The 14,162-nt window shown below is 35.7% G+C and overlaps 1 protein-coding gene across 4 annotated transcripts in view; it reads left to right on the top strand.

Moving 5' to 3' along the window:
- Nucleotides 1–14,162, top strand: part of ZDHHC14 (zDHHC palmitoyltransferase 14) — a 314,472-nt gene that overhangs the window by 255,108 nt on the left and 45,202 nt on the right. For all 4 annotated transcript variants that reach the window (XM_074309440.1, XM_074309438.1, XM_074309439.1 and 1 more), the window contains exons 4-5: nt 5,996–6,133; nt 9,802–9,850. In XM_074309440.1, the coding sequence (XP_074165541.1) occupies nt 5,996–6,133; nt 9,802–9,850 (187 nt within the window). The remainder of the gene's footprint in view (nt 1–5,995; nt 6,134–9,801; nt 9,851–14,162) is intronic.

Here is a 14,162-nt window from a genome sequence, read left to right as displayed (position 1 = left end):
GATGTTCAATTATGATAGATTTGGTTCTTCTCAGCAATTCAGTGATTCAAAGCAATTCCAATAAAATTTGAATGTTATAAGCAATCAGATAGAGAACTATAGAGATCAGAGCATACTTGTTTCTCATGCTTTTCCCCTTTTCTGATTTTTCTCTTTCAACATGACTCACATGTGTAAAATGTGTAAAATATGTAAAAAATAACATGGCTTTACATGTGTAAAAATTGAATATACATGTATAATCTAAAAAAATTAAATTAATTTTTTTAAAATTAGATAAAACAATGCACATATCCATATCTCTGAAAAAGGAGTGAGCAACTAAACTCCAAAATGCAGAACTCATGATCAATCAGAATCAGATGAATAGCTCAAACTGTCTATTTCAAATTTCATCAATGACATGTTCCAACCAAAGTTACTTCTAACTTGTCCCCAATGGATGGATCTCCCATGTACCTTAACCCAATTTGCAAATGTCATTCCTATTCTTCTCTGTTCTGGATTTCATTTCTTCCCATTTCCCTTAATACAAACATAGCCTCCAACTTCATATTGTATCTTTCAGATACTTTATTGAGAAGTAATTTCACCTGGACAACTTCTTATAACCCCAAACTATATCTACCAAGGATCTTCATGAAGGTGTCAGTAGTCATCTTTCTCCCTTTCTTTTTTTTTTTTCTTTTTTTTTTTTTTTTTGGAGGCTGGGGTTAAGTGACTTGCCCAGGGTCACACAGCTAGGAAGTGTTAAGTGTCTGAGATCAGATTTGAACTCAGGTCCTCCTGAATTCAGGGCTGGTGCTCTATCCACTGCGCCACCTAGCTGCCCCAGTAGTCATCTTTCTCAAGACCCTTCACAACTGGTGGCCCACATTGACCCGTCAACCATTGGCTCAGTTGCCCATGCCAAATGTGATGAGTATCAATGTCTTTAGTATTATTAAAACTGATTCCCAACTTCTCCAATGCACTGGCAGTTGGTCACTGATTTAGTCCCAAGGTTCCCATCCTCATTCATCCTGAGACCCAAGCTCTATTAAAATGAGATCCAGCTGCCTCCCACTCTTGCTAGAACACTGGTGATGTTTTTAAAAACTATCTGTCCATAATTACATGAAGGAACTAGGTGACACTGAATAGGGTTTTAGAGCTCCAAGTCAAGAAGCCTTGACTTTAAATCTTAATTCAGATATTTACTAGCTGTGTGACTAGTCAAATCACAATCTCTCTGAGTCTCAATTTATTCATCGATAAATTATTATTATTATTGTAATTCATCATTCAATTGGACAGTCTCCCTCACAAACATGCTTAAGAACTCCTAAGATATGATAATCGCTTGCTGGGATAATAGGGTGTTTATTAGCTTGTTTGGCAACTAGGTGGTATAGTGTAGTGGGTAGAGCATCGGACTTAGACTAAATGGGAATAATAGCACAAGCTCCAAAATTCAAGTGACATGATGTATTTAAGAGCTAATAATGGTAACCTACATTTATATATTATTGTTATTGTTATTCTTTAATTATAATTATCACATCATTAATACAATCATAATCAGAGAACTATGCCATTTCTCTGCATCGCTGGTCTCTTGCATCATTTGGTACAGGTCACCATTTTATACAGAGCTGGACATCTATATATCTTCTGAATCTAAGCAGCCATAACAAAAGGAAAGAGTGTCTCAGTCCACTTCAGTCATACCCTTTTTGTTCACTTTGTAATACACACAAATGCATCCCAGCATTTTTTTTATCATTGTTTTCCAGATTCCATTGGATCATAGTATGGTGATGACATTTTAATTTACTCACAAGTTTGCACATACCTGAACTAATCTGTTCAGTCTAGACCCATCTTCACAAAGACAACTTCTAAGTGCAGTGAGAAAAATAATCAATTTTATAAGATGGAAAATAGAATTTCTTAGACTCTTGTCAGTTAACAGAAAAGTTGGAGACTCAGAAAGTGGATGTGGTTCTTTCATGAAAGACTCCTAAAAACTGTGGGTTATTATTGGAATTCATCATTCAACCTTGACAGTCTCTTTCACAGACATGCTTAAGAACTCCTAAGATACAATAATAACTTGCAGGAGTAATTGGGCATTTATTGGTTTGTTTGGCAATAACTAAGTGGTATAGTGTAGTGGATAGAGCACTGGTCTTAGAATAAATAAAAGCTGAGTTCAAATTTGGCTTCAGATGTTAATTAGCTATATGATACTGGGAAAACCATTATCCTCTGTTTCCGTTTCTTCATCTGTTATCTAGGGATAATAATAGCATACCTTCTAAGGTTATTGTAAGGATCAAATAAGATAATATTTGTAAAGTACTTTGCATACTTCAAAGCCCTATTCAAATGCTAGCTATCATTACTAGCTATTATTAATTATGAAGCCTGATGTTAGAGCATGTGAAGCAAATAAAAAGGGACAAAATGAAGGCTAGAATAAAAGATGTTGATCAAATAAGACATGAAGGAGATAGAAGAGAAACTTAGGTGGGAAATGAGTCTGGAGTTTGGGAAGAAAAGTTATAATAGGAGGACGGGGAAGATAACTTGAGTCAACAGAAGAAAAGTCCAAATATTGTCATGCAGCAGTCAGGAGCATAAATTTATATTAGCTCCTATAGGTGTGGTTTCTTCAACAACATTTAAGAATAGAAACAATGAACACATCTGAAATTAGCCAGAAAGAAGATCTGATAAGACAGCAATGTCTTGTCAAGAGATGAGGGATTCAAGAGCAGAGAAAAAAGGCTTATTGAAATGGCTCACCATAGAGTTAATATTGTAAATGGAGAGGAAAGGAGCCAGAGGAAGTGAGAACTAGGACAGAAGTAAATCAGAGGCTCAATCAAAGATTGTAGTAAGTTGAAGAGCAGGTGCAGCTGACAGGGTGTGGAAACAATTAAGAGATTGCCCTCAGATACAAATTTCAAAGTTTAAGATAGAAGAAATATAGTAGGTTTGAGTGAGGGGGATGTCTAAAGTGTGAGTGACTAAAGCTATGGATGGATTCCTTAGAGTTGAGAAGATTAATGAATTGTTAAAGGAGTTATCAATGTGATTTTTGGAGTCATCAACAATGGCAGTAGAAGATAGGGTGGAAAGGAAATTGATCATCCAGGTATCTAAGTCATGAAGATAGGTGGGGGAGCACTCTGGAAGGGAATGTCTTGCATCCATAAGGATCAAAAGAAGTTGGTATAATAAGATGTTATGACCATCAAATAAGTGACATTTTTGAGTGAGAACCAAGCAAAAATGTGGAATTGGGAAGAGGAGGCAAGAAGTGTAGTTTCTTCTCCCTATCAGTTATGGCAATTTCTAAATATTGTAGGGACAATAAGGAACTGTTAGAATACCTAGGCAAAATAGCCTTTAGTAGGAGTTCCTGTTCAACCAAGGCTATAGGGAGTAGTTGGTTAGAAGTGGATATAGATTTTATTAACTCTTACAATATGGTCTAAAACTTCTTGGGAAGTAGGAAATAGAATTGGAGTCTGACCCTTGAACACACAAAATGTCTGGTGAAACCAAAATTCCAGACAACTGAAGATAAAGCGGCTTCCTGTTTCTTGAGAGAGGGATAATAGACTCAAAATGCAGAATGAAAGTCCTTTGGAGACAATACAATGAGGGTATTTACTTGATTATTATGATTATATTTATTATGAAGGTTTATTCTTTTTTATTCTTTTGTTCAACTGATGGGGGGCAGTAGGAAAGAAAAAAAACATAAATACCTATTCCGTGGGAAAAAATAAAATAGCCTGGTGATTAAGTAGAAAAGGCTGTGTGGTGGGTAAGGCATGGCTAATGGTGGTGCCTTTTGTGTTGGGGTTCATAGGTTTTCTTCTCTTAAGTTTTCATTTTGGTAAGTGTGAGTCATTTCCATGTTTTTGTGTTTATTTAGGATCCTGGCCTATGGCTTCCTAGAACCTAGCCACAGTAAACACTAGAACAGAGAGAAGGTTTAATGGTGAATTTGTATTTCAGGTTCAGTCTGGAGCCACCCATTCATTTGTTCTGGCTAGTTTTTCAAGTTCTTTCTCCTACTCCAAGGGACTCCAAGTCAAGGGAATCCTTCATCCCTTGACATAATGTCTTTTCTGTCTTACCAGTTCTTCTTTCTGGCTAACTTTCAGATGTTTTCATTGTTTCTGTTCTTAAATGTTGCTGAAGAAACCACACCAATTGGAGCTACTATAAATTCATGCTACCTGACTGCTCTATGACAATATTTGGATTTTTTTTCTGTTGACCCCAGTTACCTTCCCCATTCTTCTGTTATAGAAGCTGTTTATGTATATTAGCTCGGGTGGGAAAATAAGCTCCTGTTCCTAAAAGGCTTGAAAGGAGCCACCATCATTTGAGATAGTAACAAAGAGCATAGCAATCTCAAAGGAAAGTCAGATATCAGTTAATTCGATGAGGAAGAAATAATATAAGAGGAGAAAGTGTAAAATAAAAAAGAATTTGTTTACAATAAATTGGTGGTTCCAAAGGCCGCAGTGAAAGGAACAGAGGAAGATGAGGGCTGGGGAAGTATAAGGTTGAACTAAGTAAATGTCAATAGAAAGGCAAATGGAAAAGTATCAGGGAAATGGGGTTTACACCAAGAGCAGTGGGGGTTTTTAATGGCAGTGATCAGGGGATGAAAAGATTAGAACCCAAGTTGGAGGAACTTGGGAACCATAGGTAAGAGTTATTTAGTTTATACTTAATTTTCCTGGCAATGTTCTAATCATTATAATTATTGTTATGATTCAAACATTGCCACAGGCATTCCATTTAATGTTGCATGTATAGATATAGATAACATATATGACCCTTTATAGGATATGATTATAAAGTAATGAGACTGGTTTCCCTGTGGCTCATAACAGTAACTATTTCTATATAGTGATGTCTCACATAGATATATATATATATATATATATGTATATGCATATACATATATATGTGAGTGTGTGTATTTGTATGTATATATATATACATACATACTTATTTATATGAAGATAGAATGAGGTACTGAACTTGGGGGAAAAAACATAAAAAAGAGATGTCATATGTCTAACGTTTTTCCTCCCCACCCACAGTGCAAGCTTCTGAAATGTGAGTGGGTGTGTTGCAATATCACTTTGAATAGATCAGCTGAATAGTAGAGAAAAGAAAAACACTTTGTCATTACTTGGAGAGGAAAAAATAAATTATAAATGCATCAAAGATTTCACTTTAAATTCTCATAGTGACAAGAAAGCTTATACTTACTTTTAAAAATTCAAGACTCTTAGGGATATGGAACAGATTGGGATTCTAGATACTTAGATTTTGAAGAAAGTCATTCACCATTGATCAAGAAGAAAGATCAATACTGGAGTGGGGAAAAAATAATGGGTAAGAAAGTAAAGAAAAAGCATAGATTGAATACTTTTTTTATCCCCATGCATCCCAATTATACTCTCTGTCCCAGAATTCCCTAGTCTTAGTGCCCATCTACCATGAAACTGAGGGCTTCCCATATAGACTACAGTTCCCCGTCTACAGAACAATAATAACACAGTAAATAATAATCTGCACCTTAGGAAGGAATACCCACATTGATATGATCCTATATCCATTTGAGTATTGTCAATAGAAAGATCTTTAAGTCAGAGTTAATATGTAAAAGCAAAGAAGCCTTATTTTTTCAACCACAAGTGTGATAAGAAATCCTATTAACATTTCTAAAGTGGCAGTTTAATAAAAAGGAATATCTTCTTTTAAAATCATCTCAATCAAGCATTTAAATTTAGATGAAAGGGTAATGTTGCTCTTGAAATTTCATGCAGCTAAATACTTCTCTAAAGGTTAGTTTATGAATACCTGTGAACTCATCATTTTGATATATTGTTTAAAGGTTTGGTGTATTTTTTTTCCTCAAGTAAAGAGACATTTTATTAATTGATTTCCATATTTTTTCTGCCTTTCATTTCAGAACGGTTTGATCATCACTGTCCCTGGGTAGGCAACTGTGTGGGGAAAAGAAACTACAGATTTTTTTATATGTTTATTTTATCTCTGTCTTTTCTGACAGTCTTTATATTTGCATTCGTTATCACCCACGTCATTCTTCGTAAGTATGCTGGCAAAATCAGATTATGTATGTAGTCATTTGCTTGACTTTGGTTTTCTGATTTATTTGACTTTGATTTACTATTTTGATCATCCAGGATTCTCTTTTTCTCTTTTTCCCTTCCTTCCCTTCTCCTTTTCCTCAGTTCTCATTCCCCCCCTCCTGTTTTTTTTTCCTTTTCTCACCTTTCTTTTTTTTTCTTTCCTTTCCTCCCTCTTCCCTATTGCCCTCCCCAGTCCTACCAAGAATAGTATCCAATTAGTGACCAGTTCAGTCTTTCCTTTACAGAGGTTGGTTTCTTGGTACCACTGACATAATTTTCATTTTTCAAACCTCAAAGATATTATGTTTCCTCATCTTCTCTTCTTGTGGGTACTTCATTTTCGTTAAAACCTCACACTTGACCTCTAAGGCTTCAAATATTGATAGTTTAGTTGAGCTAGATTTTTTTCTGGGGGTTCCCTAAAACAAGAATACATTGCATATGACTGGACTGGAATTCTTGGGTAATTTTAACTTCTTTCCCTTTCTTTTTATATCTCTTTTCCTTTCAAATTTAGTTTGTTTAAATAAATATGACTTCACTGCCATATGCAATAGTTTGCCATAAAAATGTTCAGATTTCAAAGAGGTATTTGAACAATGTATTGTCTAGTGAATAAAGTAACTGTGAGGAAAAAAAAAACACTTAAGAAGCACTTATCTAACTTATCCAAGAATGTTGGTTCAAATAATTTTAAGCTGATTTTGCTGAGATGAAGATATCTATTCTCTCCCTGCTAACCCTGAGTTCTCATTCTGAAGATCACTAAGAATTTCTTTTGTCCCATCTTCTTACTCTTCCCCTTGTCAGGTAGTGATGAGAAGGGAGTTAATTGGCTTTGGCTATAAATTTAAGCCTTTAAAGCTCCATTAGGGTTCCATTAGCAACATTAAAAGACTAACATTATTTCTTATCCACATTCCTGAAGTGTAACCACCCATTAGAAGGTATAGAGCATCTTACTGGCATGCTTCCGGAGGTATCTGAAAATAGGCTTCCTCTTCTTTCATCGTAGCAGCTTTAAAACCTCAAATGGAGTTGTTAATGCCAAAGTTTGGCATCTAAGTTTTCCTCCTGCCCTTTTTTTTCATTGGGGGAGGGTAATAAGGGAATGGAAAGGATCAGAAAAAAAGCTATTTCTTAGATATTATTAATATTTAAATATTACAGTAAATGGAATGCTCCAAATTTTAAGATGCATTTCAAATAATATTGCCAATATTCTGGAACTAAGATCCTTTCCTCTGAATTGGGAACAGACTGGTTTGGAGCAAACTAAGTACATGAAAACCATTGTGCAGTCCTTTACACTTGATGGGTATTGTTGAAGAAACATAAGATCCAATTTGGAAGCCTTCTCTAAATTATTCAGCTCCTTCAAACAATGCAAACTACAGTTCCTCAGGGCCACCTTTCTTGCATGTTATAAGAGTTAAAGATAGTAAGTGCCACACAGAGCAACAAAGAGTAATGAAGGGAAAACCAAGAGTATCCCTTAGTATTTTCAGAAGAAATAACTCCCCAACACAAGAAGGGAAAAGTATACTAGCGAAATGCACTGATGCTAAATCAGTATGATACTTTTAAACACTACAAGTGCTTTCATATCTGTCTCATAGTATTTAATGAATTGACAAAATATTTTTAAAAGATTATTTACATAGATACAGAGATCCCTCTAATTTTCTGTGTATGTATCCCTCTCTCTCCACCACCTCTTAACATTCTCTCTCTCTCTCTCTCTCTCTCTCTCTCTCTCTCTCTCTCTCTCTCTCTCTCTCTCTCTCTCTCTCTCTCCTTCTCTCTCTCTCTCTCTCACATACACATACACACACACACAGACACACACACACATTAAAAACATGCATTCCTAACCTGGAAGTTACAACCTAATCTTGGTTGGCACACTTGGGTTATGATGTACAAAGATCTCCAAGTGGAGATTCTAAAGATAAAAGTTTCTACTTTTATCTAACAACCTGCAAAACATAATATTTTCTTAGACAAAAAAACAAATAAAAACCATTTTCTTCCTTTACAAATATCAAAGAAATAAAGAAAAACAAAAACCTTTAGACCAATTCCATTTTTTCTACCATGTGGTCCTTAGAGGGAAGGGGGAATTTCTTCATATAATTACTATTTTCATCTCCAAATGCAGAAAACATTGGTCAGGGTCAACATCTGCTTGATAAGCTATTATCTGTACCCACAGCATAAGAAAGACAAGAGATAAAGTCAAAGGAAAGGAAAGGAAAAAATATTGTTATCTTAAAAGCATGGGTTATGCACAGAGGACATAATTTTTGAAAGCCACAATTCTGGATTTCTAAATAGAGAGATGAAAGTTTTAGAAAAATGACTTCATTTATTTTCAGTAAGGTAAGGTTAAGAAATAACATTTTAGTGTCCTAATTTTGCATCATGATTGACTTCCCTGCACTATCTTCCTTAAGACTTTCTTTTGGTCCTTGACTATTAGGGGTTTGCATAAGAGCAAAGAAATAGAGCTTTATTTATCCCTGCTGATCATGGGAGTTGAGGCACTTTAAATATCAATTTTTGTTTGTTTCTTACACAAATTCCTCACATCATTTCCTATCAACTCCCATCCACCTTCAATGCTGCTCTGCTTCACAAAGGTGTAGGATAGATACAGGGAAGAGGAACAAATTGTGAATTAGTTGGAGAGGATGCAACTTTTTAGGTAGCTCCAGAATAAACTTTAGAACTGGAAAAGCAAGCTACCAATTGGTAGCTGTCCTCTTACCTAAAATGATAAAAATTACTACATTCATTTCAAATGGTGTCTCTTTATAGCCCAGCTCCTTTAACACAACTAGATTTCAGGGGAAGCCACATCTAGTAGAACATAATGATGACAGATAATAGTCAAAAGCCTGAAGTAACCTAAGTAGCTAATAATGTCGATGGTGGTTCTGCCCCTCTGGCAGCAACTTGTAAAAGAGATCCACTGTATGAGCATCTTTTTCCAAAGCAAAATAACATGTCAGTGCATAAATAATAAAAACAATGTCCTGTGACCAAATGAAATTTTACTCAGGCCTTTAAAGAAATGTATTTTCTTTCTTTGATAACTCCTTTTAAATGTATTAAATCTAAAAAAACTAAGTTATAAATCCAGAATTTGTGATTTTGTTTATGCTGGGTACAAAAATCTTTTATAATGTAGCCATTTTTACAGGACTTTCAGGTTCAAAAGTTAACAGATTTTGAGAAAACAGCCTTTCATGACAGAAGGAAAAAAATAGTATATGGTGTTTTGTTTTCATATTAAAATGAAGAAAACAAAGGCGTAATCAGAACTGTAATTGATGGGGAAGTATGCAGACATCCATCTGCTCTGGCTCAGAAAATATCTTGCAGATGTTAGGTCTGATTATGAGTCTTGCCATATTCTTGTTCAATAGCTTTAGCCGAATCTTAGTTTCCTACAAGTAAACTGCCTGCTGTAGCACTTACAGAATAGAATTATTTAATTGATTTTTAGACACCTACCATTTTCATGCAGATGTGAGCTCACACAGCATGAACTGCACTTTATTGGGGGGAAAAAAAAACAAAAACATTGTTTTGATGTTAAATCTTGGTTTCATTTCCACAGGTTCCCAGCAAACAGGTTTTCTAAATGCTCTCAAGGACAGTCCTGCAAGATATCCTTTCCATTTGATTTCTGCTTGCATTCATTTTGAAGATGATAATACGTGGTGTGGGGATTATGAATCCTTGATTCACATTATTTCTTTCTGCTCCATCCCTGCTTTCAGTTCCAAAAGATGTGAATTTCTCGGTGGCCCAAGAAACCTTCCTTAGCTAGAGACCATGCAGCTAGTATCCCCTGAAATCATCTTTGGATTGATGAAATAACATACTTGACTTTTCCATTCTAAATTACGAATGATATTGCCATGAGCCAAGTAGGAAAAACAACCACTCAGTTTACAGTTTGAGCAAAAAAAAAGTAAGGTTAAGGGTTCTACTTCTTGCATTTTGATCAGGCAAGATATCTGTCCACCATAGTCATTGCCTTCCCACTGTGGGAAAATGCAGCATAATTCCTTCTGTAAACTGGAAATTATTTGAACACAGAATGCAGACAGGTCTGATTCCTCTTGAAGACAGGAAAGAAAAGTGAACTGTGAGTCAGTGTATGATGAATAAGAATGATTGAAGACCGATATATTAATCCTTGCTCTGTCCCTACTTACTGTAGACATTGGACAAGTCAGAGCCTTTCTGGTCTTCTTCTGAAAGGAGGAGATAAGTCTAAGTAACTAAATAAGCATTTATCAAGCCATTACTCTGTGCCAGGTATCATGTTGGGCATTGCAAATACAAAGAAAAGCAAAAATAGATATAATATGTCACTCTCTGTTACCCACCTCTCAAGTTTTCTCAAATGAGGTAATAGAAAGGGAATTTTGTAAACTATGTCAATATTATGTAAATATAGATTATCCTCTCATCTTTATTATTAGCATGGCATTTAAAGGTAATATTGATTTTTTGGGGGGGAAGCTAGGTGGCGCAGTGGATAGAGCACCAGCCTTGAATTCAGGAGGACCCGAGTTCAAATGTGGTCTCAGACACAACACTTCCTAGCTGTGTGACCCTGGGCAAGTCACTTAACCCCAGCTGGGGTGGGGGGGGAATATATATATATATTGATTTTTTTTGCCCATATGGGTAAATGAAGAACTAGATCATTGTTTGTATAGTTCTGCATAAACTGCATTCCATGAAGATAGTTCATATTCACTGTCATTTGGACTTACGGGATACTATCTTCACCCTCTGAAAACTACTCCAGCAAACCCAACAGATCCCTCATGTGCTGAGCAAATAATGGCTCTAAGGAAGACAATTCTACAGGTACCATAATTTTAATTTCTTGAAAAGAAAGAGCAAATCCAAATCAGGAAGCGATAAGTTTTAGAATCTAGATCCAGTCCAGCTCTGTAATTCTCCTTTCTTTCTTTTTCATGTAACTAGATGATTTAGACTTGAACTCTTCATTTCTTTCTCTTAGAAATGAGTGTTATTGGAGCAGCGACTTGGTGTAGTAGATAGAGCCTAAGTTCAAGTCTGATCTTAGGCACTTAATACTTTCTGGCTGTGTGACCCTGAGCAAATCACTTAACCTCAATTGTCTCAGAAAAAAAAAAATGATTGTTATCTTATAGTGGACAGCCTAAAAGAATAAAATAACTTAATATGCTTATGGGGAGGTAATATCATATAATGAGTAGATAAAGATGTTCTTGAAGCCAGGAAGACTTGCATTCCAAGTCTTTCTCTAACAGATTGACTGTGTAACCCTGGTAAGTATTTTAACTTTTCAACATTCTAGTTAACTCCCTAAAATTATTAATTCCAGAGAAGGTACTACTTTATTGATAAAGGGAATTTACTCATCTGGGAATTCTTTCTATCAATGAAATCACAAGTACATTCCCTCTGTCTAATTTAATGTTGAATAATATAGCAACGAAATAAAGTCTGATCCATATTCTTAGGACATAAGCAAGAAATTAGTACGAATCTAAAAAGACTCTAATAATAGGCCTAAAAGGTATATAGTTTTTCTTTTCCAACCAATTTTCATTTTGTTTTTATATTGCTTTGTTCTAGAAATTAAGGGGGTAAAATCACATATAGCAACATATGGGAATTGGGGAATTGGAAAATAAATTCATACTTATGGAATGTCAGAACTGCAAAGATCATCTAGCTCAGAGACTGGTAACTTTTTGTAATTCCCCCTTTTAGCAGCATGGTAAAGCCAATAGATCCTTCTCAGAAAGTTTCTAAATTCATAAAAGGCAAAGAATTTCAAAGGAACCCAATTATATTGAAATAATTATCCAAAAAAAAATTTTTGTTGTTTGAAGATCCCAGGTTAAAAATGTTTGATCTAGTCCAACCCCTTGTTCTAGAGATAATGAGTGAAAGAATGGACTCATACAACTAGTTTGTGAGGCAGCTAGTCATTAGAGGGTTAGGTTTGGACTTGGGAATATCAGAGTTGAAATCCTGTCTTAACGCCTTATTAAATGGGTAACTTTTAATGAATCACTTAAGCTGTCTTTGCCTCAGTTACATCATCTGTAAAATGGGGAAGGTTTGGGCTTAGGGCCTCTAAGATCACTTTCATCTCTAAACGTATGACCAATTTGGTTCTATTTTGATCACTTTGCTACTTATGACTTTTTGGGACCCATAGAAGGTAGGATTGGCTAGAAAAAAGGGGGGAGCATTGGTGATGTGAACTCCTATAAAGCAGTTATCAGAAGGTAACAGAACTCTTCTCTTCCTCAAGAAGAGACACACAGGATTCTATCAGAATCAGGTCTTCTTCAAACATGTGGCAAGAGGAGTTTATCAGCCTATTCTATCTGATTCTTAGTATTCATCCTTCTAAAAAGAAAATAGTATCAATAATACAATACTGTTCTGATTTGTTTCCTTGTCCCTGGAAAGGAGAGTCCTTTGTCCTTTAGACAAGTTTACATGCAAAAAAAATTTTAGACACATTAAATTTTATAAATGTTTCAGAACTTAACTGTGGGCCTGGTTCCTGCACCATTGGAATATTTTCTCTAGTCATAAGGGTGGCTGCTTTCAAACTGCTAAGTCTTGGGCACCTGTTTCTTCTCAAGAGCTGCACGACAAGGGTGGGAAGCCTGCTGAGTTCTTCGAATTATAAATATTAATAACAATAAGCTGTTTTCTTCTGGGAATGGAAAGAATGCTTCCTTGCTGAATAAGTACTGACAGAGAGCACAGGGTGGTTTGAGCAGCCTTGTATTGTTAACTCCTGCTAGGAGCTGAGCTCCCCAGATCATCCTTCCTTCTGCCTACAGACTTCCTCAACCCTTATTCCCCCCCCAAAAAAGACAAAACTTAGCATAGTTTGTTATAGCTGTCTTTCTCATTTTCTTGCCTCAGGCCTTTCAGTGATTTCCATAGAATAAAGTTTAAACTATTCCAGAAAGAAGGTTAGCAGTGGTAACTTCAAGTGCCTGGAGTACTAGTGGAAGAATCATAAGTGTTACTTCTGACTTTGTTGACCACTAACTTATTGTCCAAATTTGGGTATAAACTTCCACAAGCATTTATTAACTACCTATTATGTACTGAGCACTGGGGCAGGTACTTAGAGGAGATATAAAAGTTTTAATATAAAGAGCCCTTGCCCTCACCTACAAATCTGCAATCTGGTGTTTCCCTGCCTTGATTTTCTACATAGAAAAAAGATTAGTAACATCAACTCCCAAATCATCCCTACTCCACAAGAAGACTGGCAGAATTAATTACCTTGAATATAAATGCATTTTAGAAGAAACATATCCTAAAACTTTTAATAGTGATAATGTTAATAACTACCTTTTAAAATCTCCTGCTTCCAGCTGTAATTGTTCCTTAAGCTTCCAAGACAAAACTGTCCTATTCTATATTTGCTGGGGCTTTTTTTTTTTTAATAAAAAAAAAGAAATAAAGGGAGAAAGGGAGGGAGGGAGGGATGGAAGGAAGGAAAGAAGGAAGGAAGGAAGGAAGGAAGGAAGGAAGGAAGGAAGGAAGGAAGGAAGGAAGGAAGGAAGGAAGGAAGGAAGGAAGGAAGGAAGGAAGGAAGGAAGGAAGGAAGGAAGGAAAGAAAGAAGGAAGGAAGAAACTTTTAATAGTGATAATGTTAATAACTACCTTTTAAAATCTCCTGCTTCCAGCTGTAATTGTTCCTTAAGCTTCCAAGACAAAACTGTCCTATTCTATATTTGCTGGGGCTTTTTTTTTTAATAAAAAAAGAAATAAAAGAAAGAAAGAAAGAAGGTAAGAAGGAAGGAAGGAAGGAAGGAAGGAAAGAAAGAAGGAAGGAAGGAAGGAAGGAAGGAAGGAAGGAAAGAAGGAAGGAAGGAAGGAAAGAAGGAAGGAAGGAAGGAAGGAAGGAAGGAAGGAAGGAAGGAAGGA

Source organism: Sminthopsis crassicaudata, chromosome 4 (genome assembly GCF_048593235.1).
Source record: "Sminthopsis crassicaudata isolate SCR6 chromosome 4, ASM4859323v1, whole genome shotgun sequence".
NCBI lineage: Eukaryota > Metazoa > Chordata > Mammalia > Dasyuromorphia > Dasyuridae > Sminthopsis > Sminthopsis crassicaudata.
This window is presented reverse-complemented; position numbering and strand designations above follow the sequence as displayed.